The 26,318-nt window shown below is 43.8% G+C and overlaps 1 protein-coding gene across 3 annotated transcripts in view; it reads left to right on the top strand.

Moving 5' to 3' along the window:
- STAT5B (signal transducer and activator of transcription 5B) overlaps positions 1–26,318 on the top strand; it is a 65,939-nt gene that overhangs the window by 24,484 nt on the left and 15,137 nt on the right. For 2 of the 3 annotated variants that reach the window (XM_075994567.1, XM_012743214.2), the window contains exons 2-7: positions 13,555–13,692; positions 19,263–19,419; positions 21,290–21,379; positions 22,663–22,837; positions 25,781–25,911; positions 26,142–26,293. In XM_075994567.1, coding sequence (XP_075850682.1) covers positions 13,565–13,692; positions 19,263–19,419; positions 21,290–21,379; positions 22,663–22,837; positions 25,781–25,911; positions 26,142–26,293 — 833 coding nt within the window. In that variant the 5' untranslated portion in view covers positions 13,555–13,564. Of the gene's footprint in view, positions 1–13,554; positions 13,693–19,262; positions 19,420–21,289; positions 21,380–22,662; positions 22,838–25,780; positions 25,912–26,141; positions 26,294–26,318 lie in introns of those variants that run through there. The other variant, XM_012743215.2, reaches the window with a different exon arrangement.

The raw sequence follows: 26,318 nt of genomic DNA, 5'->3' as shown, positions 1-26,318 counted from the left end.
TTGAGCCCAGGAGTTTGAGGTTGCTGTGAGCTAGGCTGATGCCACAGCACTCTAGCCTGGAGAGAGTGAGACTCTGTCTCAAAGAAAAAAAAAAAAAGTTTTCCTTGAACCCCAAACTGTCTTCATTTCGAACTAGGTATTGTCAAGAGTGGGGTTAAATACTCTCCATCATCAAAGCCCAGACTGTAGAACAAGAGCTTGTCTCACAAAAAGCCTCCTGTCTCTGTTGCTACCACAACTTGAAACTAACGAGCTAGAAACCACACAGAGCCATGCAGGAGCCCTTCGGAAGAACCCCTCACATTTTCTTGCAAGTTGTATGTAGATAGTTAAGCCAGGAACCTCTTTAGTTAAGAAAACATTACAAATCTTCATTTTTCCTTCCTTCTTCACTTTTATACTCAAAAGCACCTGATTTTGCTCTTCTAGGAGCAAATACATAGTCTTTCCTGCGGTTTAATGGTCTCTTAAAGAAATCTATGCAAGAATACAATGTTGTTTCTCTGAGGGTGTGGGTGGGGTCATCAATATTATTCTGTAACTAATTTGGGGTTCCTACCTAAAGAAGACGTAAAATGCTGCTTTCTGTTCTCTTCCCCTTTTTCTTATTCATTTTGTAGTCTTTTCTCCATATCTAAGAAATGTATACATTGTTGTGTAGGTGCTTCTGATGGGTGTCAGTGTTAAACCCTGCCAGTGCCCTAGCATGTTGGATGACTGATTTGACTTTAGTTTGAGAAGAGGAAAGCCACAGATTTGTTTTTTCTATCAGCTAGGGACCTTATATGTTGTAGCATTTATTACCTCCAAAATACTGTCATATTTTTAGGTGGAGACTTCTGGAGCATTAGTATAAAATCTAGGATGGTTCGGCACTACCCTTTTCCTCACATTTTTAATCTCCCATTAAACCTGGTAGTTCCTAAAGCTTCCACCGCTGTTTTAAAAGTGTAAGCTCCATGTGATCTTACTGCCTTTAATTTAGTGCAGTGAGACACTTAACATCGCATAGATTCTGGGTCTCACATTTGCTTTGTTTTTCTTTGGAGCTTTACTGGAAACCAAGTGCTATTGCGTACTAGCTGCAGAAGCAGAAGGGGAAGTTGGCAAGAATTAACTGCTCTCTGTTTGGTCTGTCTGAAGCAGCTGACCTTTTGGAAGGAAATCGCTGCTCTTTGCTTCTTCCTGTAACAGTACCGCCTGCGAAAGAACATACACACAGAAGGTTCTGCCGTTATCCTGGCTGATGTCTTGGGGCATAAGCTGTTAGTTAAGAGGTGGAAGCCTTCCAGCGCATCTGTTGCATGCTGTGGGACCATGCACTCAAGTTTACTGTGCTAAATTGTATGTAGATATCCAGGAGGTGTACAGTGAGAGGGAATCTCTTACCAGAAAAAGTAGTTTGTTTTAGCAAAAGTAATTGCATATATATATTTTTTTTTCAAAGTCCCAGTGTTAATGTATTAAATGTGAGCAATTACTTTGTATAATTTTAATCCATCTTAACATTAAATGCCCTCATATTGGTGTTATTTTTAATATTTGTATAACCTTTTTCCCCCCTGACAGGACAAACATTTTGATTTTCTAAGACATGAGCTCTTATTTAAATGTCTGATTCTTCTCAGAATTAGAATTAGTTTCTTAACACACCTGCTACCCATCGTTGGTTTTACCTTTTCTGTAGGACTTGTTTTACTTAAACACAGGTAGTACTATACTCCACACATTGGCATTTGTCTTCCGGGAGCTGTAGTTGGGCTTCATAAATGGAATATCTGCTTACCCAGTAAGCAAACAAAGAAACTAACTAGCTGATGAGGCATTTCTCCCCTTAAAGAGGAGATTTTCATTTTCTGTTGTTTTAACCAAAACATGTTTATGTTCATTTTTTTTTATTTTGCTATTTTAAAGGACTTATATTCAAGTTACTGTCCATAGGCAAAAACGAAGTAGATTTTAATGCATGGCAAAGGCAGAGAACACAGCTACCTGAAAAAACAGGGCAAAATGCCATGTTCGTCTGTGTTCAGTTTGGGTTCAGTGGATAAACGTGCTTTTCCAATGTGTTATTGGTCTCTTTCCTAGATTTACTGTTGACGGCAAAGATTATTGGGTGAAAGTCAGTATGTTCTTGCACATAAAAGATGTAGAGAGTAGTAATGTAGGGAGAAATACCTCCACACCTCCTGAGCAGGGTTTCCCTACAGTACTTGTCTTCTGTTCTTGGAAACTGGTCTACCTGTTCAACCTTCCTAAGACAGTGAAGAATCCAGGGAGCATACCAACCCTGCTTTGGTTTAGGTATAGGTTCTTGGTACCAAATAAATTGATATCAACAAAATAGGAAGATTTTCCCCCAGTTCTGTTGGCCTTTGAGTAGACACTAAGTTAGGAACCAACAGTTGAGGTTTTCTGTGATCTGATCTTGTGACTGTAGCTTTCTAGAGGCCTTGAATTGTTACTCTATCAAGGGTCCTCTCACAAGCCAGTTGTGTTCAGGTATATGATTAGAGGTAAGGAAAGTGTATTTTTTAAAAAGAATTCTTGTATCATTGCAAGTGGCTTTTTGTGAATTTCGTTCTATTTACAGTTGGTACAGGTTTGCTTAGTCATATCAAAGATGAAAAAAGATCCACAAATATGTATAAATAGGTGTTAAAATTACAAGTCAGTCTTAGCTATTAATAGTCTTCAGCCACTACTTGGCCTTTATATTTCAACATAGGTTTTATATTTCATTTAAATGGTTATACCATATTTCATCAGAGTAATATGTTATAGTTTAACCACCCCTTGTTTGGGACATTTTGGTTATTTCCAGTTTCTTCTGATTGTATTAATACGTTACACTGTCTGACTAATGGTTGTCCCCGGGAGTTGACTAACGTAAGATACTCTTCAAAGCAAAGTTTATTAAGTAGAAACTTAATACTGTAATTCTCGATGGTAAGAACGAGACTGTGAACTTTTATAGGGAAGAATATTGGTAACATGTGTAGATCTATTAATAAATTGTCTGTTTTTAACTTCAGAACAAGGGGGAAGGGATTATCTTACATCTGAATAGTACAGAAACAGTAATTGTAGTGGCTGAGGAACTTTTTTCCCATGAACTGTACAAGAAGCACATTCAAAGATGATCTTGAACAACAATATAAAATGGGTACAGATAAAATCCTTCATTAGAGGCCTCATTGGGTATATATAAAAACCCTCATTAGAGGCTGGGTATGGTGGCTCACACCTGTAGTCCTAGCATTTTGGGAGGCTCAGGCAGGTGGATCACTTGAGGCCAGGAGTTTGAGACCAGCCTGAGCAAAAACAACACCCTGTCTTTATAAAAAAAGACCCTGTCTCTATAAAAAAAAAAAAACTCTACCAAAAAAAAAAAAATTAGTCGGTCATAGTGGTGCATGCCTGTAGTCCCAGCTACTCTGGAGGCTGAGGCAGGAGGTTCGCTTGAGCCCAGGAATTTGAGATCACAGTGAAATATGATGGTGCAGCTGCACTCTAGCCTGGGCAACAGAGTGAGACCCTATCTCAAAAACAAACAAACAAACAAAACCCTTCATTAGAAATACTGAGGCTGACATAGGACTACATTGCAGCCTCATATCATTTCTTATTTTTCCATAACGCAGATGGCCATTATTTGTGGGCTACAGCAAATGTTTTTAGTCATCTCGAAAATGGTATTAATATAGCTTCTTCCCAAATGGCTTGTTCAAGTTGCTTTCTGGGTTTAGGCGTGGAAACCCTGGTAATGCACATGCATTCAAGCTGTGGGTCAGTATGGCGTGAGCAAGTCCAACTTGCATGCAGGCAGCCTACCAGCTGCAATATAGAGTCCAAGAAGTGCAGATTTTTTTGTACTGCCAGGGACAATTTCAAGTTGAAAGTCAAACCCAACTCCATTATTTAGTTTTTCTTTTTTAGAGCTTTTGCCCTTCATTTTGATTTTGAAAATAAAATAAAATTACCAAAAAGTTGAAAGAATAGAACCATAAACGCTCATATACACTTCACCTAGACTGGCCAATGTTAGCAGTCATTGTATCTGCTTTATCACCCTCCGTGCCACCGCCACTCATCCCTCTCTCCTTGCAATGCGAGTTGCAGACAGCGTGACTATTTACCCTTCTTCCATACAATCTCAATGCCATATCGCTCTCAAGAATTTAACATTGATACAATAATATCTAATATACAGGCCATATTTAAATTTTCTTTATTGTCCCTATAATGTCCTTTAAAGGTATGTTTTGGGTTTTTTTTTTCTTTTAAATTATGCTCTTAGTGTAGTTATCATGTCTCTTTTAATCTAGAATAGTTCTATTAATACCTTTTTGGGCCGGGCGCGGTGGCTCACGCCTGTAATCCTAGCTCTCTGGGAGGCCGAGGCGGGCGGATTGCTCAAGGTCAGGAGTTCAAAACCAGCCTGAGCTAGAGCGAGACCCCGTCTCTACTATAAATAGAAATAAATTAATTGGCCAACTGATATATATATATATATAAAAAAAAAAATTAGCCGGGCATGGTGGCACATGCCTGTAGTCCCAGCTACTCGGGAGGCTGAGGCAGAAGGATCGCTGGAGCCCAGGAGTTTGAGGTTGCTGTGAGCTAGGCTGACGCCACGGCACTCACTCTAGCCTGGGCAACAAAGCGAGACTCTGTCTCAAAAAAAAAAAAAAAAAAAATACCTTTTTGTTTGTTCCTTCACGAGAGTCTCACAATTTGGATTTGTCTGTTTTCCCCATGTTTCTTCATGATTTAGTTTGTATATTTGTTTCAGCACATCACATCTGGAGGCACATAATGTCAGTTTCTCCCATGATTGAGGATGTTTGATCACTTGGTTAAGGTGTTGTCCTTCGCATTGTCCACTGAAGTACCTTTTCCCCTTCGTGATAGTAATATGTGAGGTGGTGCTTTGAGACGATGTGAATGTCTTGTTCCCTAGTAACTATGACCTAATGATTTTAGCAAATATGCTCCTTGTCTGCTCTTTTTATTGTTGAGATTGTGCATTTTTTGCCAAGATCTTACATCTTTATTTATTTATTTACTTACTAAAAAAATTTTTTTTTAGAGACAGGGTCTCATTCTTTTGTTGCCCAGGCTAGAGTACAGTGGCATGAGTTGATCATTGCAACCTCAAACTCCTGGGCTCAAGAGATCCTCCTGCCTCAGCCTCCTGAGTAGCTGGGACTACAGGCATGTGCCACCATACCCAGCTAATTTTTTTTTTTTTTTTTTTTTTTTGTCTTTTGTAGAGACAGAGCCTTGGGGTGTTGCTATGTTGCCCAGGCTGGTCCTGAACTCCCAGCCTTAGAAGATCCTCCCCACCCCCAGCCTCCAAAAGAGATTACAGGGCATGAGCCACTATGCCCAGTGAACCATATATTTAAATGGGAGTTCTAAATGCATGATAACCTGCTGATTAAGACTTGATTTTTATATTTAGCAAATAACTCCTGTCCTTACCCTATCATTCATTCCCTCCCCCTCACATCCTCCCCTCCTTTCCCTCCTTTCCCTCTTCTTCCTGATGTAATATGTAATGATTTGGCTATGACATGAAGATTTATGACTGATTGTCTTCCCAGAATATTATCATCTCTGTGTTGCCTGGGCAAATTTTTCCTTATTTGTTTCTATGTGGGCTAAATGCTTTTATTCTTTCTGTTCTCTTCCCATTTGTTTAATAATATGATTTTTATTTTATTTTATTTTTTTTGCAAGCATGAAACAAAGTTTATTGAGGAAGGACAAAATAGGTTTACAGAGCAAGAGCAAGACTCGTTCACCACAGAACGATGAACAGACGCCCTTGTGGTAATAAGAGGGCCAGTATGATTTTTAAAAAAGAGAATTGCCTTCCTGATTGCTTATAAAGTAGTGTTTAGACATTTGTTGTTTTTTGGTTTTTTTAAAGAACAGATGGCTCTGGTATTGACCTATTTCTAGATGTGATCATTTTACTCTACCCTTCTTCCTTGATGGTTGGCCAACTTTAATATGAACAAAGTCTTCATCCTTCATTGCTGCTACTCAGTATTTTTCTGTCCCTCACAGTCTGTGCTACTGGGTAACCACCACTGCTTACTGCATGGAACAATATTAATATCAATAGCAAACAAGTAACGCTAACCAGGGAACTGCTCTTGCCATTCTGTCCATAGCCCTTTAGTCATTAATTAGTGCTGATGTCTTTAATAGTTCGGAATCCTAGCTCCTTGCCATATACTTTTCAGATCAGAAGCAATGTTTACACGTATTGTTTTTCATCTGCCACTCAGCCCTAGCCTTTGCCAGAATCAGAGCCTCTCAATATTACGTTTCTTGGGGTCTTACTCCACTCATGAAGACTGACCCATTCATGCATATACATATATATATATATATATTAGGTTTCTTATTTTAATGTCTTATTCTTCTCTCTCTTTAAATTATGAAATATAGTGTGCCACGCCTGTAATCCTAGCACTCTGGGAGGCTGAAGCAGGCGGATCGCTCAAGGTCAGGAGTTTGAAACCAGCCTGAGCAAGAGCAAGACCCTGTCTCTACCAAAAATAGAAAGAAATTAGCAAAACAACTAAAAATATATAGAACAAATTAGCCAAGCATGGTGGCACATGCCTGTAGTCCCAGCTACTCGGGAGGCTGAGGCAGGAGGATTTCTTGAGCCCAGGAGTTTGAGGTTGCTGTGAGTTAGGTTGACACAACACTCTAGCCCGGGCAATAGAGTGAGACTCTGTCTCAAAAAAAAAAAAATTTTATGAAATATAACAACCATGCAGAAAAGTACAGAGAGTAGTAGGACAAACTGCCACAAGCCCTCAGGACAAAGGCAGCATGGTCCAGTGGCAAAAGAGCAGGTTCTGGGGTAGATCCAGCTCGCATGGTGCCCCGTAGTAGTGTGGGACCTGGGGCAAAAATAGCTTGATTAGCTGGGCGTGGTGGCTCACGCCTGTAATCCCAGCTCTCTGGGAGGCTGAGGCGGGCGGATCCTTTGAGCTCAAGAGTTCGAAACCAACCTGAACAAGAGCAAGACCCCGTCTCTACTATAAATAGAAAGAAATTAATTGGCCAACTAATATATATATAGAAAAAATTAGCTGGGCATGGTGGCACATGCCTGTAGTCCCAGCTACTCGGGAGGCTGAGGCAGGAGGATTTCTTGAGCCCAGGAGTTTGAGGTTGCTGTGAGTTAGGTTGACACAACACTCTAGCCCGGGCAATAGAGTGAGACTCTGTCTCAAAAAAAAAAAAATTTTATGAAATATAACAACCATGCAGAAAAGTACAGAGAGTAGTAGGACAAACTGCCACAAGCCCTCAGGACAAAGGCAGCATGGTCCAGTGGCAAAAGAGCAGGTTCTGGGGTAGATCCAGCTCGCATGGTGCCCCGTAGTAGTGTGGGACCTGGGGCAAAAATAGCTTGATTAGCTGGGCGTGGTGGCTCACGCCTGTAATCCCAGCTCTCTGGGAGGCTGAGGCGGGCGGATCCTTTGAGCTCAAGAGTTCGAAACCAACCTGAACAAGAGCAAGACCCCGTCTCTACTATAAATAGAAAGAAATTAATTGGCCAACTAATATATATATAGAAAAAATTAGCTGGGCATGGTGGCACATGCCTGTAGTCCCAGCTACTCGGGAGGCTGAGGCAGGAGGATCGCTTGAGCCCAGGAGTTTGAGGTTGCTGTGAGCTAGACTGACACCACGGCACTCACTCTAGCCTGGGCAACAAAGTGAGACTCTGTCTCAAAAAAAAAACATAGCTTGATTGACATATAATCACATTCTATAAAATTTACCCTTTAAAGTATACAATTCAGGGATGTTTCGTGTATTCTCAGAGTTATACAGCCATTACCACTATCTAATCCCAGAACATTTTCATCATCCCTCACCTGCCCCAAAAAGCTTCATACCCATTAGCAGTCAGTGTTCCTTTCTCCCTCCCCTCCGCCCTTGGCAACCACCAGTCTACTTTCTGTCTCTGTGGATTTGCCTATTCTGGACAGTTCATAAAAATGGAATTCAGTTCATAAAAATGGAATTTACAGTATGTTGCCTTTTATGTCTGTCACTTTGCATGTGTTCAAGGTTCATCCACATTGTAACATGTATAGTACTTCATCCCTTTTTAATATCTGAATAATATTCCATTTTACTTACCCATTCATATCCATATTATCCATTTATCCATTGATGGACATTTGGATTGTTTTCACTTTTTGGCTATTATGAATAATCCTGCTATGAACATTTGTGTACAGATTTTTATGTAGACATACGTTTTCAAGTCTCTTAGGCATATACTTAGGAATGGAACTACTTGATCATATAGTAATTCTATGTTTAACCTTTTATGGAACTGCCAGATTGTTTTCCAAAATTGCTACACCATTTTACAATCCTACTTAATCTTGCCGAACCTCAATTTCCTTGTCTATAAACTGGGGATAATAATAGTGCCTACCTCCCAGGGTTTTTTGGAAGGATTAAATAAGTAGGTTCATAGAAACAGTTGTTATAAATAATATAGTAAGTGCTCAGTAAATGTTAGCTCTTAAATCTGGTGGTGGATAATAACAACACTGATAAATGTTATTTTATTTCTCAACCTTATTATTTCTGGCTTATTTTTATTAAATGAATTGAAATATTGTGGATAGTTCATAAAGCAGTATAATAAATGAAAACTTCGCATTTCATTAGTTGTCTTTTGTACTTTAATTAGTAGGAGTCATCAGATATGTCCTTAAAAGGAATAGGTGAAGTCATGGCTCCCTGCTGGCTTAGTCAGACATCTGAATGGGTGGTTTATTGTTATGATTATTATTTTTAGAGTTTAGTGTATGTGTGGCAAAGGCAAAGTCTTGTTTTTGTTACACCACCCTTCACCCTTCACAATTCTAAGTTCTCTCATTGAGAAGTAAGGGAACAGAGCTCACAGCGCCTTTCCACTACTTCCCAACAGTTCTTATCGTAGAAGTCCTTGTGCCAGTGAAATTGATTAAGAAATAGAAATACTGGCCAGGCAAGGAGTCTCATGCCTATAATCCTAGCACTCTGGGAGGCTGAGGTGGGAGGATCGCTTGAGGTCAGGAGTTCGAGACTAGCCTGAGCAAGAGCATGACCCCATCTCTACTAAAAATAGGTGTACCTGTAGTCCCAGCTACTTGGGAAGCTGAGGCAGGAGGTTCGCTTGAGCCCAGGAGTTAGAGATTGCTGTGAACTAGGCTGATGCCATGATACTCTAGCCCGGGCAATAGAGCAAGACTTTGTCTCAAAAAGAAGAAGAAGAAGAAAAATAGAAATACCATCATTCATTCATTCATTTATGAGACAGGATCTCACCGTGTCACCCAGGCTAGAGTGCAGTGGTGTTATCATAGCTCACTGCAACCTCAAACTTCTGGGCTCAAGCAATTCTCCTGCCTTGGCCTACTAAGTAGCTGGGACTACAGGTGCATGCCACTACACCCAGTTAAATTTTGTATTTTTTTTGTACAGATGGGGTCTCACTCTGTTGCCCAGATTGGTATCAAACTCCTGGGCTCAAGCAGTCCTCCCACTTGGGCCTCCAAAAATGCTGGGATTACAAGCATGAGCCACCAGGCCTAATTGAATACAATAGTTTAAAAGGAAGATAAAGTTTATACTGCAAGATATTGTTTAAGGAGAAGGATAGCAGGAGCTATTTGTGGACTTTGGAAAGAAAGTTCATTAAATTGAGTTAAAATTGGAGATGGGAAGAAGGAAGCCACTTTTGTAACTTTAAGGTAATAGTAAGAATAATAGTGAGCACACGGATGTGGTAGCTCATGCCCATAATCCCAGCTCCCAGTTTTGGGAGGCCTAGAAGGGAGGATTGCTTGAAGCCAGGAGTTCAAGACCAGCCTCAGCAACATAGTGAGACACTGTCTCTACAAAAAATTTTTAAAAAATAGCTGAGCATGGCGGCCTATGCCTATAATCTTGGCTACTTGGGAGGCTGAGGCAGGAGGATCACTGGAGCTCAGGAGTTTGAGGTTGTAGTGAGCTAGGATGACACCATTGCACCCCAGCCTGGGTGACAGAGTGAGACCCTGTCTCGAAAAAGAAAAAAAAAGAAAGTACTTACAGAGCATTTACTATGAGCCAGACACTATTTTAACTACTTATACAAAACTAACTCATTCTTACAAAACCCCTGAGGGATATAAGTATTATTGTTCCCATTTTACAAACAAGAAAACTGAGGCACAGAGAGGTTTAAGAGGTTAAATCTTTTATGGAATAATATTTAGGTGAGTTCAGCATTATCTCAAAAATTTTTACCCCATTTTAGAGACTTTGTCCCTGGGGTGGGATGGGGGCAGGGGTGATGGGATGGAGAATGGAAATTATAGAATCTTTAAATTATACACATGAACCCAGCAAAGCGAATCTCTCCATACACGTTAAACCCTCACTCCCACCCCAAGCGAAAATGCATTCACTTAGTTGACAGATGTGCACTTGGAGCCTTCTAATGTCAGACACTCCATGCTTCTCTCTCCCCACAGTTTAGCTATGGCAAGACCTTGGCCACAGTGTTCTAGAAGCCTTCAGAGAGAGTAGTGTTTTTGTTTGTAAAAGTTTGCCTTTTACTTTTAGAAAGGGGAAGCATCTGATAAAAAGGTATTTCTTACTGATGCAAAATTATCTTTAAATCCAATGTACTTGTGTCATTTATTTACATAGTACACATTCATTTCTGTAGTTTTTGGCAAGCCTGTAACATTGTGGGCTTAGACTTTGTAACTTTTATTAACAAGTGATTTATTTGGTCCTCCCAGCCCTTGGATACATCCAGATATGTAAGGTCGAGGGGGATACCTTGCGCTTTCAGAAAGTAGCATAAGCATACTTTCTGTATCCAAGGCTGTTTTCGGTTGTTTTGGAATTCTTGTGAACACTAAGAGTGCGACTAAGCCGAGCTCAAAGAGTTCTCATCTTTGGCCTAAAAATAAGATTGTGAATCCATTTTCCAGTCTTTAGAGAATCCCCTGTGCTGATTTACCAAAGATACAAACCACTTCCCTTGTCAGAGAATCACGCATTTAAGATGGAGCCGCCTGTAAGGAAGCAGAAGGGAGCGTGTCCAGGGACGGAGGCGCAGTCACTGCAGATGTGGAGGAGCATTTGGTGGCTGGATGAATGCTAGTGAGTCGGGACAGGGAATCGGCACATTCCAAGCATGGAGATAGCCTAACAATCGGGTGAAGAGTTTTTACCTAGCTTTTAGGTTATGTTCATATAATTGGGGGGAAAGTTGTGTTTTTCTCAACTGCTATTTAAATTTTTAGGACAGGTGTGGTAGCTTGGGTCTATGCTCCCAGCACCTTCAGAGACCAAGTCATAAGGATTGCTTGAGGCCAGCAGTTCGAGACCAGCCTGGGCAACATAACAAGACCCTGTCTCTACAAATAATTTAAAAAACGAGCCAGGCGTGGTCGTGTGCGCCTGTAGTCCCAGCTACTCGTGAGGCTGAGGCAGGAAGATCTTTTGACGCCAGGAGTTTGAGACTTCAGTGAGCTGTGATTGCACCACTGTACTCTAGCCTGGGTGACAGAGCAAAACACTGTCTCAAAAAAACAAATATATGATAAACACCAGGAAGTGAGAATGGTAAGAAAAAAAATAAAGCAGATTAAGAGGATAGAGAATAACCAGAATGCTATTTCATTTGGGTGGACTGGGAAGGAATCTCTGAGGGGATAAATATGTTCCCACAGTGTTCTGTCTTTTGTTTTGTGGGTCATTAAGAGAGCTATGATGAGTTCCTACTTCTCTCTTATTCTTTAGCACTAAGAAAGATTAATACCTAAACTCTTCATTCCTTTGTCGTTCTTCCTCATACTTAAGAGCCTAAGCACCTTCCTCCATCCATGTCTTTATTCTTCATCCAAAAATCATGACTTAGTATCTGTTTTGATTTTCCAAAACCTTGGGATATGATTCATTTGATTAAAATTATATTGTGCAATTAAATGCCTTACAGATGTTTGATTATAAAGTGGAATTGCTTCTGGAGAGAGCTCTTTTATCCAAGTCCTCCTTCTGGGGAGCTCACAGTCATTGAAATTTGATGTCTTGGGTGATCTTACAGTGATCCTAGCCTTAATGCCTAAAAGCCCTAAATAAAGTTGTACGCCGCTCAAGTGTTCTATAGCATTGCACAAGTCTAAAATAGGTAACTGCCCCCCCTCACACACATACACCTCATTGTTGGCTAACTGACTTGTTCCATAAATAGCTCAGTGTTACATGATCAGACAACTAGAACTATCAGGGAAGGGATTTTTGTTTCCTAATACACATGTGCAGTCTCTGGTAGTCAACAAAATTCAAGTCCAATTCCCTGGACACTAACTGTAACATAGTTCTTAGGAGAATTGTGCAAATCAGTAGTCAAATCATTTTGGATGGAATTCAAGATAACCCTGCCTCACACCAAATTCCACATTATGGAAAACAGTGGAAGAGCAAGATTCAGTTTTAGTTCCCATAGTTGCATGAAGTAATGTTTCTGCCCCAATCTGGTTAATCCCAGAGAGTCTCTGCTGAGCAAGTTAAAAATTGTCAGTTGTATCTGAGGAGACATCATAGTAGTTTTATAAATCTGTTTTTCTGAGTATCAAGAGCATGTTTTAAAAACCTGTCTACTATTGGAGGATAGTGGTGCTTGTTTCTAACTCTTAGTTGGAATGCATTGTTTTTGTGTCTGAAAGATTTTTCTAATGCTATGCTTTAATACGGAGGTCCCCGAACCCCAGTCAGACTGTTAGGGACAGGGCCGCAGAGCTCCTTTCACCCCCTCCCCCGAACCATCCATGGAAAAATTGTCTTCCATGAAACTGGTCCCTGGTGCCAAAAAGGTTGGGGACCGCTGAACAGAACATTGCTTCATAAATTCCTTAGAGCTAACTCAGAAGGTGAACCTTGGGGCATTTTTCCAGATAAATCTGTGCTCTTTGGGTGCAAAACATTGCTGCCTAGGTAATTCATGATAGTACGTAGGGTTCAATCTGTGCCTCAGGTATTTTTTCTTTTCTTTTACTGGGCTCTTTTTCAAAATGGCAGTATGTTTATTACATTTGTTAAGGTCAAAATACCAAATCTAAAATACATGATTTAAAAAAAAAAATCTCTCTGCTATTTATTATTACTGTTAAAATGCTACTTACCATTGCTGACAATTTTGAACAAAAGTATCCAATATGTCTGTGATATCAAAGTTAATAGCAGTTTTTTCCCTAAATGCTGATGTTGTATTTTTGTTTCTAAGTTCAGTACATTTTATAGTCAGAGCTTCATAGACCCAGTTGTGGACCTTTCCATGGCCATGCTGAATGTCTACATTTTGAAATTTTAAAGCTAAAATTCAGTTCAAGAATACTGTCTTTAGTCTACCAAAAGGGCTGAAAACATTTATTTTTATAACTGTGTGAATATTTAGTAGATTTGAAAGGGGAGTAAAGAAAAAAACAACCAAACCACTGATTGTTTGTTTAACAGATTGTAAACCATGGCTGTGTGGATACAAGCTCAGCAGCTCCAAGGAGAAGCCCTTCATCAGATGCAGGCGTTATATGGCCAACATTTCCCCATTGAGGTGCGGCATTATTTATCCCAGTGGATTGAAAGCCAAGCTTGGTAGGTGAACAAAGAATTTTGCATCATTTTGTGAAGCACAAGAATATTGAAGTTTGATTAGAAAGATGTCATAATGTTGGCTGGGCGCAGTGGCTCATGCCTGTAACCCTAGCACTCTGGGAGGCCGAGGCAGGCGGATTGCTCAAGGCCAGGAATTCGAAACCAGCAAGAGCAAGACCCCATCTCTACTATAAATAGAAAGAAATTAATTGGCCAACTAATATATATAGAAAAAATTAGCCGGGCATGGTGGCGCATGCCTGTAGTCCCAGCTACTTGGGAAGCTGAGGCAGCAGGATTGCTTGAGCCCAGGAGTTTGAGGTTGCTATGAGCTAGGCTGATGCCGTGGCACTCACTCTAGCCTGGGCAACAAAGTGAGACTCTGTCTCAGAAAAAAAGAAAGAAAGATGTCATGATGTTGATTTGATTAAGACGGAATCTTACTCTGTCACCCAGGCTAGAGTGCCATGGTGTCAGCTTAGCTCACATCATGAGCTGTGAATTCCTGAGCTCAAGGGATTCTCCTGCCTGAGCCTCTCAAGTAGCTGGGACTATAGGCATGCTCCACCACGCCTGGCTAATTTTTTCTATTTTTAATAGAGATGGGATCTCACTCTTGCTTAGGCTGGTCTCAAACTCCTGACCTCAAGTGACCCTCCCGCCTTGGCCTCCCAGAGTGCTAGGATTACAGGCATGAGCCACCATGTTTGGCCTGATTTTAAAAGTTGTGTTTAAAAAAAAATTTTATGCGATTCATTTGATCCCATCTTATAATAAATTTAAGAAGATGGAATAACTTGGGATTTTTAAAGCAGGATTTGTTCCTTTTTTTTTTTTTTTGAGACAGAGTCTTGGTCTCACTCTGTCACTCAGGCTAGAGTACAGTGGCATCATCATAACTCACTGCAACCTCAAACTCCTTAGACTCAAGCAATCCTCCTGCCTCAGCTTCCCAAATCGCTGGCACTACAGAAGCGCATCAGTTTTTGTCTATTTTTTGTAGAGGTGGGGTCTCACTCTTTTCAAGCTCTCGAATTCCTGATAAGCAGTCCTTCTGCCTTGGCCTCCCAGAGTGCTAGGATTATAGGTGTGAGCCACCTCACCTGGCCAGGACTTCTTCCCTTTAATATTATAATAATAAATACTGGCTGGGCATGATGGTTCACACCTTAATTCCAGCACTCTGGGAGGTCAGGGCAGGAAGTTTGCTTGAGGCCAGGAGTTTAAGATCAACCTGGATAACACAGGATTAATCTCTATAAAAAATTTAAAAATTAGCTGGGTGTTGTGGCTTGAGTCCAGGAATTTGAGGTTACAATGATCTGTGATCAGGCCGCTGTACTCCAGCCTGGGTGACGGAGACCCCATCTCTTATTTAAAAAAAAAAAGTTGGCCAGGCGCGGTGGCTCACGCCTGTAATCCTAGCTCTCTGGGAGGCCGAGGCAGGCGGATTGCTCGAGGTCAGGAGTTCGAAACCAGCCTGAGCAAGAGCGAGACCCCGTCTCTACTATAAATAGAAAGAAATTAATTGGCCAACTAATACATATATAGAAAAAATTAGCTGGGCATGGTGGCACATGCCTGTAGTCCCAGCTACTTGGGAGGCTGAGGCAGGAGGATTGCTTGAGTCCAGGAGTTTGAGGTTGCTGTGAGCTAGGCTGACGCCACGGCACTCACTCTAGCCTGGGCAACAAAGTGAGACTCTGTCTCAAAAAAAAAAAAAAAAAAAGCAAATACTGATTAACAGCATTAGAATATTGCTGTTAATAAAGAACAATCACCAAATGTTTTGAGTGCCTATAGGGTACCAAGCAGTGTCACAGGTAGTCGAATATATAATGAAAAAATTAAAGCCCTTGTCTCCAAAGAATTGTTTCACCTGGCATGGTGGCACATGCTTGTAGTCTCAGCTACTTGGGAGGCTGAGGTAGGAGGATCACTTGAGCCCAGGAGTTCCAGGCCAGCCTGGGCAACATAGTGAGACCCTGTCTCTTTAAAAAAAAAAAAAAAGAGGCCGGGCGCTGTGGCTCACGCCTGTAATCCTAGCTCTTGGGAGGCCGAGGCGGGGATTGCTCAAGGTCAGGAGTTCAAAACCAGCCTGAGCAAGAGCGAGACCCCGTCTCTACTATAAATAGAAAGAAATCAATTGGCCAACTGATATATATATAAAAAATTAGCCGGGCATGGTGGCGCATGCCTGTAGTCCCAGCTACTCGGGAGGCTGAGGCAGAAGGATCACTCGAGCCCAGGAGTTTGAGGTTGCTGTGAGCTAGGCTGACGCCACGGCACTCACTCTAGCCTGGGCAACAAAGCGAGACTCTGTCTCAAAAAAAAAAAAAAAAAAAAGAAAAGGGAGAGAATTTAGTGTTTAATAGGGTAGATAAGGTATGAATATGCATATAGTTTTATTATAATTTATTAAATGTAAATTATTTCACATTTATTAAAGAATTTATATCTAACAAAATTAATATTTAATAAAATAAATTATTTAACAGGAAAGGCATTGATGTTTTTTAATTTATATGTATTTTATATATACAGAGAAAGACTAAAAGAAAATACACCAAAATATTAACAATAATTACATTTTGGTGGTAAATTTAGCAAGCATTTTCATTTTTCTCTATTTTCCAAATTACCAATTACTATTTGGGGGAGGTGAAGTTGTTTTAACGTTCTTTTAGAATTAGTACAAACGCAGTTTTTTAATTGACGCCATTATTACACACGGGGCAGCAGGTTGTACACTGCCCTGCTCCAGGTCTGGGAGCTTGTTGGTTGGTGACAGTATGCCAGTCCATCTGGCATAGATACTTCAGCCCTCCACCATCGTGGGCAGAGGTCCTCTTCGACGGCCTCTGGGAAGAGCCAGCCTTGGTGCTACTATTTGAAGAGGGCCACATACCTGCCTGTGATGTTGCCTTGGAATAATGGCTGTTGCATGTCAGCAGCAGATTTCTGTTCAGAAACTAGAGAGCAAGCGAAGGCGGGCAATTTTCTAGGCAATTAAAAAAATCTCAGCTTCATGTAATTAACTGAGGAGAAAACCGAGCTACATATGAGAATGTCAACTGCACCTTGTTTAGTGCTTTTCCACTCCCTTTTCATTTTCTTCTCTGTTTTAATGATTGGGAGGATGTAGAAAAACAGTAGGCAGTTCCTGTTCATTTACAATTTCACTTAGCAGATTTCCCATATAGTCTTCTTACTGAGTGTTAACAGACTCATGTTGATACTAAGGAAAACCTGAATTTTACTTAATTTTGGTTTTCTTCAGAATGTAAACATTTTTTTTTTTTTGAGACAGAGTTTCGCTTTGTTGTCCAGGCTAGAGTGAGTGCCGTGGCGTCAGCCTAGCTCACAGCAACCTCAAACTCCTGGGCTCAAGCGATCCTCCTGCCTCAGCCTCCCGAGTAGCTGGGACTACAGGCATGTGCCACCATGCCCGGCTAATTTTTTATATATATATCAGTTGGCCAATTAATTTCTTTCTATTTATAGTAGAGACGGGGTCTCACTCTTGCTCAGGCTGGTTTTGAACTCCTGACCTTGGGCAATCCGCCCGCCTCGGCCTCCCAAGAGCTAGGATTACAGGCGTGAGCCACAGCGCCCGGCCAGAATGTAAACATTTTAATAAAAAAATATTCAATTCTTCATGTTTTAGCTGTCTAATGAAGTCTGTCTTTTTTTTTTTTTTTTTTTTTTTTTTTAAGAGACAGAGTTTCACTCTGTGGCCCATGCTGGAGTGCACTGGCACCATCATAGCTCACTGTAGCCTTGATGTCCTGGGCTCAAGAGATCCTCCTGCCTTAGCCTTCTGAGTAGCTGGGACTACAGGTGCAAGCCACCACACCTGGCTAATTTTTCTATTTTTTATAGAGACAGGCTCTTGCTGTGTTGCCCAGGATGGTCTTAAACTCCTCGGCTCAAGCCATCCTCCTGCAGTTGTGAGCCACCATGCCTGGCCCTGTCTTTTTTTTTAGCAAAGAATTAAGGTTTCAAGTAAAGAACCAGTACTTGACTTCCATGAATTTTGCTCGGATGCTGGATCCTCTCAAGACGGGGTGCCCCAGACCAGGAGCACTATTGCCCGTCAGAACAGAGGTGCAGGGCTGCCCCTCAGTCCTTCCAGACTTTTATTTAATACTTATTTAATACATAGAGTATAGTTGTTTAAAATTTGACTTTCTTTACTGCCTTCCCAAGGTGCAGATGTGGGTGTGCTATCTGATGAAGTACAGTATTGATGTTTTTGTATACTTGTTTGTGCCTCTGTCTGAAATCAGTTGCTAACTAACTTCAGGGATTTAGGGATGACAGAGCCTTTTAGCTACCACTGTCTTGTTTGGCTGCAGACCTTGTCGGCAGTAACTGAATGTTATTTCAGTCTGACAGCTGTTTAGTTTCTTCAGTGAGCTAAGTAATTCAGCACTGCCCAGCGGCAATTGTTGCCTAAGTTGTGGAAAGAAAGGAAGAAAGGAGGAAAGAAAGAAGGGAGGAAGACCATCCCATCTCTGTCACCAGCCAAATGGCTATGAATTAACACAGAGTCCATAGAGTGGTTTATCTTGTTCACTGCAAGTTAGCACTGCCTACGGGTCCCAGATCTGCAGCAAGTGATATAAATGTCTGACTCCTATACATTCTTGTGGGCACCTTCTTCCTTAACGTCTCATTTCCAGGGCTTCTTAGAAATAGCGATAATGTGTTTCACCTGCCTCTGCTTAAGAACTACTCAATGTGAAATGAGCAACACAGACATTGAACTTGTTGAGGCTGGAAAGGACTCATAGAAGGGTCTTGACCTTGCGTCCCCTTTACACACTCGAGGGGTGTAAATAACAAAATAAATAGGAAATTATCTGAGTCCTTACTTCCTTCAGAGCACGCAAGGCACTGTCCTTTTCCCTTCAGTTCTAGGTGCAGAGATCACATAAGCACCAGAGCACGTCAATAGGAGGAAGGAGAATGGGCATTATATTGTTTTGAAAAAAAAAAAAAGAAAGAAAAATACACTGTACAATCTGATTAAGATAATTAGTAGATTACAGATAGACTGATGTAGGCATTTATTCCATTTATGCTGGGCAGTTTCTTTTTTTTTTTTTTTTTTTGAGACAGAGTTTCGCTTTGTTGCCCAGGCTAGAGTGAGTGCCGTGGCGTCAGCCTAGCTCACAGCAACCTCAAACTCCTGAGCTCAAGCGATCCTTCTGTCTCAGCCTCCCAAGTAGCTGGGACTACAGGCATGGGCCACCATGCCCGGCTAATTTTTTCTATATATATTAGTTGGCCAATTAGTTTCTTTCTATTTATAGTAGAGACGGGGTCTCGCTCTTGCTCAGGCTGGTTTCGAACTCCTGACCTTGAGCAATCCACCCGCCTCAGCCTCCCAGAGAGCTAGGATTACAGGCGTGAGCCACCGCGCCCGGCCTGGGCAGTTTCTTAAAATTTGCATTGAGCATTAGGAAGAAATCTTTAGTTAAAGAAAAAGTGTAATATGTTGAGGCTGCATTTATACAGGCTCATGTGCATGTATATATACAGATTATGTAATTTTTTTCCCCTAGGGACTCAATAGATCTTGATAATCCACAGGAGAACATTAAGGCCACCCAGCTCCTGGAGGGCCTGGTGCAAGAGCTGCAGAAGAAGGCGGAGCACCAGGTGGGGGAAGATGGGTTTTTACTGAAGATCAAGCTGGGGCACTACGCCACGCAGCTCCAGGTGGGTGTGGACTCAGGGCACACTTAATTCTTGTGTGTTGGGGGAGGGCTTATTCCTTCTTGGCTTCCTAGAGAAACTCTCTTTCTCTTCTTCAAGCCAACATTGTTGAATTATATGTGACATGCACAAGATGCTTATGGTTTGGTTTTGTGGTTGTGGACTTTTTTTGAAAAAGCCCTTTTATTTGAAAATAAATGTAAAACTTACAGAAAGTTGCAGGAATGATGCAAAATCCCTACCTATGCCCAGATTCACCTAATGTTGACATTTGCTTTCACCTATTCTCCCTGCCCTCTCTCTTTATACACACACACGCACACACGCACACACACACACACACACATTTTTCAGTCACTTGAGAGTAAGCTGCACACATCGTGTCCCTGCACCCCTAAATAACTCAGTGTACATTTTCTAGGAATATGAACCTTCTCTTACATGGTTATAATATACTTATCAGCTTCACTAAATTTAACATTGATATGATACTTTTAGGTACTCTTCTGTATTTTCATTTTGTCAGCTATCTCAGAAATGTTGTTTAGGGCATTTTTTTCCTCCTCCAGTCTGGGGCCCAGCCAAGATTACATATTGCATCTAGTTGTCACGTCTCTTTAATCTCCTTTAATGTGAAATCGTTTTGTAACCTTACTTTGTCTTTCATTACATTGACCTTTTAAAATAATTCTCCCTCCTTTTTAAAGATAAAATGTTCCTCATTTGGAATTTGTCTGATGTTTTCTCGTGATGAGAGTCACCTCATAGATCTCCAGTCAGAATTCTAAATACAGTCAGCCCTCTGTGTCTGGGGGTTCCGCATCCTCGGATTCAACCAACTGCAGATTGAAAATATTCGGAAAAAAATAATAATTAAAAGTTACAACACAACAATAAAAAATACAAATAAAAAACAATCCACTATAACATTTACATAGCATTTACATTGTATTAGATATAATAAATAATTGAGATGATTTAAAGTAGACAGGAGATGTTCATAGGTTGTGTGAGGATACTGCATCATTTTATATCAGAGCCTTGAGCATCCACCAGTTTTGTTATCTGAGGGGGGGTCCCGGAACCAATCCCCCATGGATATCAAGGGACAACTCTGAGTGATTTGTCCTTCTTAGAGTGTCACATCCAGAGACATGCAATGTCCATCCGCCCCTCATTGGTGATAGTAGTTTTGATTGCCCAGTCAGGCTGGTGTCCAGTTTCTCCTCTGGTGTGGCCTTTTTAAAACTTATTTATCCTAGGCCAGGCACGGTGGCTCACACCTGTAATCCTAGCACTCTAGGAGGCCGAGGCGGGCGGATTGCTTGAGGTCAGGAGTTTGAAACCAGCCTGAGCAAGAGCGAGACCCCATCTCTACTACAAATAGAAATAAATTAATTAGCCAACTAATATATATAGAAAAAAAATTAGCTGGGCATGGTGGCACATGCCTGTAGTCCCAGCTACTTGGGAGGCTGAGGCAGGAGGATTGCTTGAGTCCAGGAGTTTGAGGTTGCTGTGAGCTAGGCTGACACCACAGCACTCACTCTAGCCTGGGCAACAAAGTGAGACTCTGTCTCAAAAAATAAAATAAAATAAAATAAAACTTATTTATCCTATTTCCAAGAATGTTGCCCAAGTCCTTGAGGCAAATTAAGATGCAAGAAATAAAACAATCTTACCTTTTCACTGTAATTGGGTTTTCTACAATGTGCTTTCTTATTCTTGTTAGAATTGGAGGAGCAGCATCTCTTACGACTATGCCATCATGTCCCCAGGTGTCCTCTCCATCAGGAGGCCCCTGTCCTGAGGCAGGCTTAGGCCCTGTAGCAGGGAGGGGGAAAAAGTGACATCTGCTCTTGGATTCTTTCAGAGCACATACAACCGCTGCCCCATGGAGCTGGTCCGCTGCATCCGCCACATCTTGTACAACGAACAGAGGCTAGTCCGAGAGGCCAACAATGTGAGTGTCCCGTAGGTGTGGGGAGGCGAGTTGGGATGTCCTTTCTTACCCACCTCTGTCGGACCCAACTTTGTCAAGGGGACTCATTGTGCACTTCTTGGTGTCTCCTTAAAGCGAACATTGTCTGAGGGGCACAAAGGAAATAGAAGACGTTGTCTCTGATCTTAAATGATTTATAACCTTGATGAGATTGCAACCACAGAACAACATGAACAGGCCGGGCGCGGTGGCTCACGCCTGTAATCCTAGCACTCTGGGAGGCCGAGGTGGGAGGATCACTTGAGCTCAGGAGTTCAAGACCAACCTGAGCAAGAGCGAGACCCCATCTCTACTAAAAATAGAAAGAAATTAGCTAGAAACAACTAAAAATATATAGAAAAAATTAGCTGGGCATGGTGGCGCATGCCTGTAGTCCCAGCTACTCAGGAGGCTGAGGCAGGAGGATTGCTTGAGCCCAGGAGTTTGAGGTTGCTGTGAGCTAGGCTGAAGCCACGGCACTCTAGTCCAGGCAACAGAGTGAGACTCTGTCTCAAAAACAAAAAAAAAAAACACAAAAAACAACATGAACAAGTGCAAAATAATGTAACATGTAACCCCAGCAGAATAATTGTTTAGTAAAGGCATGCTCATGTTCAGGTGAGATTACTCAAGAAAGACTTCTACTTGGCCCCCTGAGCCGGGTGTTGAGGGAACGCTGTCACTTAAATGGCTGGGTCCACAGAGGCCTTGCTTATGCCACCCCCAGAACTTCATCAGAGCCCTTCAGGGTGCTGGTGGGAGGTTTGGCCTCTTCCATGCTGGATCAAATTACTCCATCACAAGACGTCTTGAGCGAGGACACAGATGACGTGTGTTCACACACTCCTGTTCCCCACTGTGTCCCCAGTGTTTAGCACGGTTGTGGCCCTGGGCCAGTGAATGGATGTGGGATGAGAAGGCAGCATCATTAGTAGGGAAACCCACGTAACTCAACCCGGAATATGATGAGTTCTAGTCTCTCCGAAGGGAATTAGATGGATCCTCTTTGGGATACTCTAGTGGAAGCTAGATCTGATATAGAAGTTTCTACGATGCTTCATGAAGGTGCTGCAGTCTGTCAGATCACCTGTTTCTCCCTTTTCGCGCTCCACCCCCGTGCTCATAGACGTTTGTTATTCCAACTGAAATGTCAGCTTTTGGGGGCTTGGCCCAGTGTAGGAGCTGACACAGGCTTCTCCTGGGGACTGAGCCCTAAGGTCCCTCCCTTCCCCGCTGCCCCACACTCTCCCCCGGCCTGCCTGCAGGGCAGCTCTCCGGCTGGAAGTCTCGCTGACGCCATGTCCCAGAAACACCTTCAGATCAACCAGACATTTGAGGAGCTGCGACTGGTCACGCAGGACACAGAGAACGAGCTGAAGAAGCTGCAGCAGACGCAGGAGTACTTCATCATCCAGTACCAGGAGAGCCTGAGGATCCAGGGTGAGGCAGGGTGGCGGCTGCCACGTGTGGCCGGGGTTGGGAGCAGGACTAGAAAGCAGCTTGGGTCAGACTGGAGGAGAAGCCATTTCCCATTCAGAGGCGTTGACCTGTCTCTGAGTAGCCGGGAATCATCTGCATTGAAGACAGTGCTGGGAGTGTGAGGCTTAGAAACAGAAGACGTGGTGCTTGCCCTTGGAGACTGTGGTCTCACTTGGCTTCCCTTGTTGGGGAGTCCAGGGCTGCCGGGGAAGCCCTTTCCTGTTTGGGAAGCAGCTCAGCAGTCTAAATAAACAGTACCAGAGCCCGCACGGTGGTGTGTACCTGTAGTCCCAGCTACTCAGGAGACCAAGGTGGGAGGATCACATGAGGCCAGGATGTCGAGACCAGCCTGAGCAACATAGCAAGACCCTGTCTCGATAGATAGATAGATAGATAGATAGATAGATAGATAGATAGATAGATAGATAGATAGATAGATAGATAGATAGAACCAGATATAATACTTTTATATATAGATGGTATTTTATAGATGTTGCTGTACTGAAGTGATAATAGAAATTATATAATTACATGTTTAAAAACCCCTTCCTAAGCAGAGACAGTATAAGGGCCAAGGGCCTGTATTCCAATGCAAACTTTAGCTTTTGGGGTCTTAGCCCAGTGTAGGAGCTGACACAGGCTTTTCCTAGGGACTGAGACCTAAGGTCCCTCCCGTCCCCACTGCCCTGTCCATTTAAATGTTCTGTTTAGTTGTTCAAAGAGGCTTCCTGGGACAGAATACATTCATGCACCTCTGGTAGCCTTTGTGAACAAAGCTCCCCTAGCTTGGTACTTGTGTGCACAGAAAACTAGTCAGGTTTGAGGCTATGGAGTCCCACCAGCGCCCCCTCTTGACCTGTAGCAATTTGGCAGTTTGAGCTTTAATAGTTTCCTCTCCCTGCTTGCGTGCCCTGCTCACAACCTCCCAGAAGCCTGGGCCCAACCAGCCAGCCTATAGAAACACACAGCACACATGGCATGTGCTCTGCTGCCACCGTGTGTGTGGGCTCCATCTTATAACTGTGCTGGTATTGCTTGTTTACTCTCTGTCTTCCCCACTAGACTATATATACATCATTGAGAAGGGATCTTTTAACTCTGTACCTTGAGGCCAGCATGTTGCCTCAAACACACAGATATCGAATGAACGTTGGCAGGATGATTCTAGCAGGTCTTCCTCTCCTTGGAATCCATCCCAGACTGACCCCAGAAAACGGGAGCCCCTTGTGAGAATACGAACAGGATATTTCAGACCATTATTTCTACCCAAGTCCTTTGTTGACAGTATTTCTTGTCGTGTACTTGGTTTTCTGTTTGCTGTGCGTGGGATTCGGTGTGGATTCTGGTTTGGGTTTTAGCCGTCATGCAGTGTCAGTTCAGTCTCCTTGATCAAGCTCATGAATCAGAGACACGATTGGGGATCTGCCTGTGCCGGGGAGGCTCAGCTCCCTCCAGTGGGGCAGAGCGGCAGCCCCACGCCTCCCTGGCCTCCTTCCCAGAAGCTGCTGCAGATTTCCAGGAGGGACTAGGAGGGTCCTTGCAGGTTCCCGAGGTGGCCGTCCAGCCTACTCGGATACCCTCTGTGCCTGACGCTCTTCTGCTCAGCAGCCTGCAGTGAGATGGGAACCATCTTTCTAAGTCCCAGTGCTGGGCTTTTTCTGGCTATCTCGAGTTGCTTTTGTCTGTCCCAGGTGGTGCATCCCATGGGGCAGGGACGAAGTCAGTGTGACATGGCCCTCAGAGGCCAGCCAGGGCGTCCCGATGTGCACAATTTCTCCACTCACCTGGGCAAGGATGTGGGCTGTTCAGGAAGGTTGTCGATGGGAGCAGCAGTCCCAGCACCTGGGATGGAGCTTGTCTTTGTGAGGGAGGGGTGGGCTGCAAGCTAGGGAGGTATACAGGCGGCAGTAACTGTGGGAATGTCTGATTTCTTAGGCTGGGTTCTGAACATGCAGGTGTTCCTTGTATTACTCTTCGCACCTTCCATGTGTCTTGAGTATTTCATGATAGATACTTTGAAAGAAGTAACAAGGCCGGCCCCACTCCCTGTTCCTGCCACGCATGGGACTCCTCACACCAGTGTGGGGAGAAGCTGCCGCCCCCCTGCCTCAGGGGTCCTGCTGCTTCTGTGTCCCCGAGGAGCCCTGGACACTCTCCCTTCTCTGTCCGTCTGTCTCTGAGCTCACAGCGACCAGCCTGGACAGACGTGTCAGGCGCCTTCCGGCACCCAGAGAAACTCCTTCCCTGAGGAGGGCACTGTGCTGGGGGACGGGGCGGAGCTGCCGGGGCAGAGGCCTCCCTGGGGGGCTTTGCTGTGGGCAGGAGGGGGCTGAGCAGCCGCTGGTCGCTGTCACCCTTTCATTCCCGTCCTGTCGCCCATAACCGAGAAGGACAGTCTCAGGCAGACTGGCGCCTGCCGGGCTGTTTCTCAAGCCTCTTCCGTTTCATCGCTTATTTCACCTCCAAGCTGCCTCTGAGGCAGATGCCGCATTTCTCCCAATTTACACGGGGGAGACCGAGGCTCGGGAGAGTAGAGTGATTTGCCCAAGTTCACCTGGCTAGTGAAGGTCACGGGCGCACTTCCCACCTGGGCAGCCTGGCTCCAGGCTGGGCCTGTGAGCAGGGTGGCAGCCCCTGTGTGGGGCAGTGGCGGGAGACAGGCAGGACTCGGCCTCAGCTGAACTCCCAGTGCCTCGGGGGCAGCTCAGATGGGGGCGGGTGAGCAGGGCCCAGGGCCGCCTTCTGACCCGTTCACCTTGGCAGTCCGGCTGTCGGGAACCCGACTCGCCCTTGGCGGGATATTTGACCCCCAAGGGTCCTGTGCCTGCACAGGTGAGCGGGCTCCTCTGGGCTCTTGCCGGACGCTGGGAGATGACAGCCATGGTGTCCTGTCCTCTCCTCTAGCTCAGTTTGCCCAGCTGGCCCAGCTGAGCCCCCAGGAGCGGCTGAGCCGGGAGACGGCCCTGCAGCAGAAGCAGGTGTCCCTGGAGGCCTGGCTGCAGCGCGAGGCGCAGACGCTGCAGCAGTACCGCGTGGTAAGTGGGCGCTGGTCTCTCCTCCCAGGCATGGAGTGCCTGTCCTGAGTCTCTGGGGACCCGACTGGGGGATAGAGCCAGGGCAAGAGTGGGACCCCGAGGAGCAGGGGTCCAGATCCGCCTTTCCTGGGGAGCGTGCGAGGGGGAGCAGGTCCAGGGCCATTTCTGAGCTGGCCCTGCGGAGTTGTCTGTGGGAGCCCAGCAGGGCCTGCTGTCCCACCTTCCTGCAGGAGCTGGCCGAGAAGCACCAGAAGACCCTGCAGCTGCTGCGGAAGCAGCAGACCATCATTCTGGACGACGAGCTGATCCAGTGGAAGCGGCGGCAGCAGCTGGCCGGCAACGGCGGGCCCCCCGAGGGCAGCCTGGACGTGCTGCAGTCCTGGTAAGGGGCGTGGGGGTTTCTGGGG

The sequence above is a fragment of the Microcebus murinus genome, chromosome 18 (assembly GCF_040939455.1).
Source record: "Microcebus murinus isolate Inina chromosome 18, M.murinus_Inina_mat1.0, whole genome shotgun sequence".
NCBI classification, from domain to species: Eukaryota; Metazoa; Chordata; class Mammalia; order Primates; family Cheirogaleidae; genus Microcebus; species Microcebus murinus.
The sequence above is the reverse complement of the archived record's forward strand: the minus strand, read 5'-3'. Positions and strand labels throughout refer to the sequence as shown.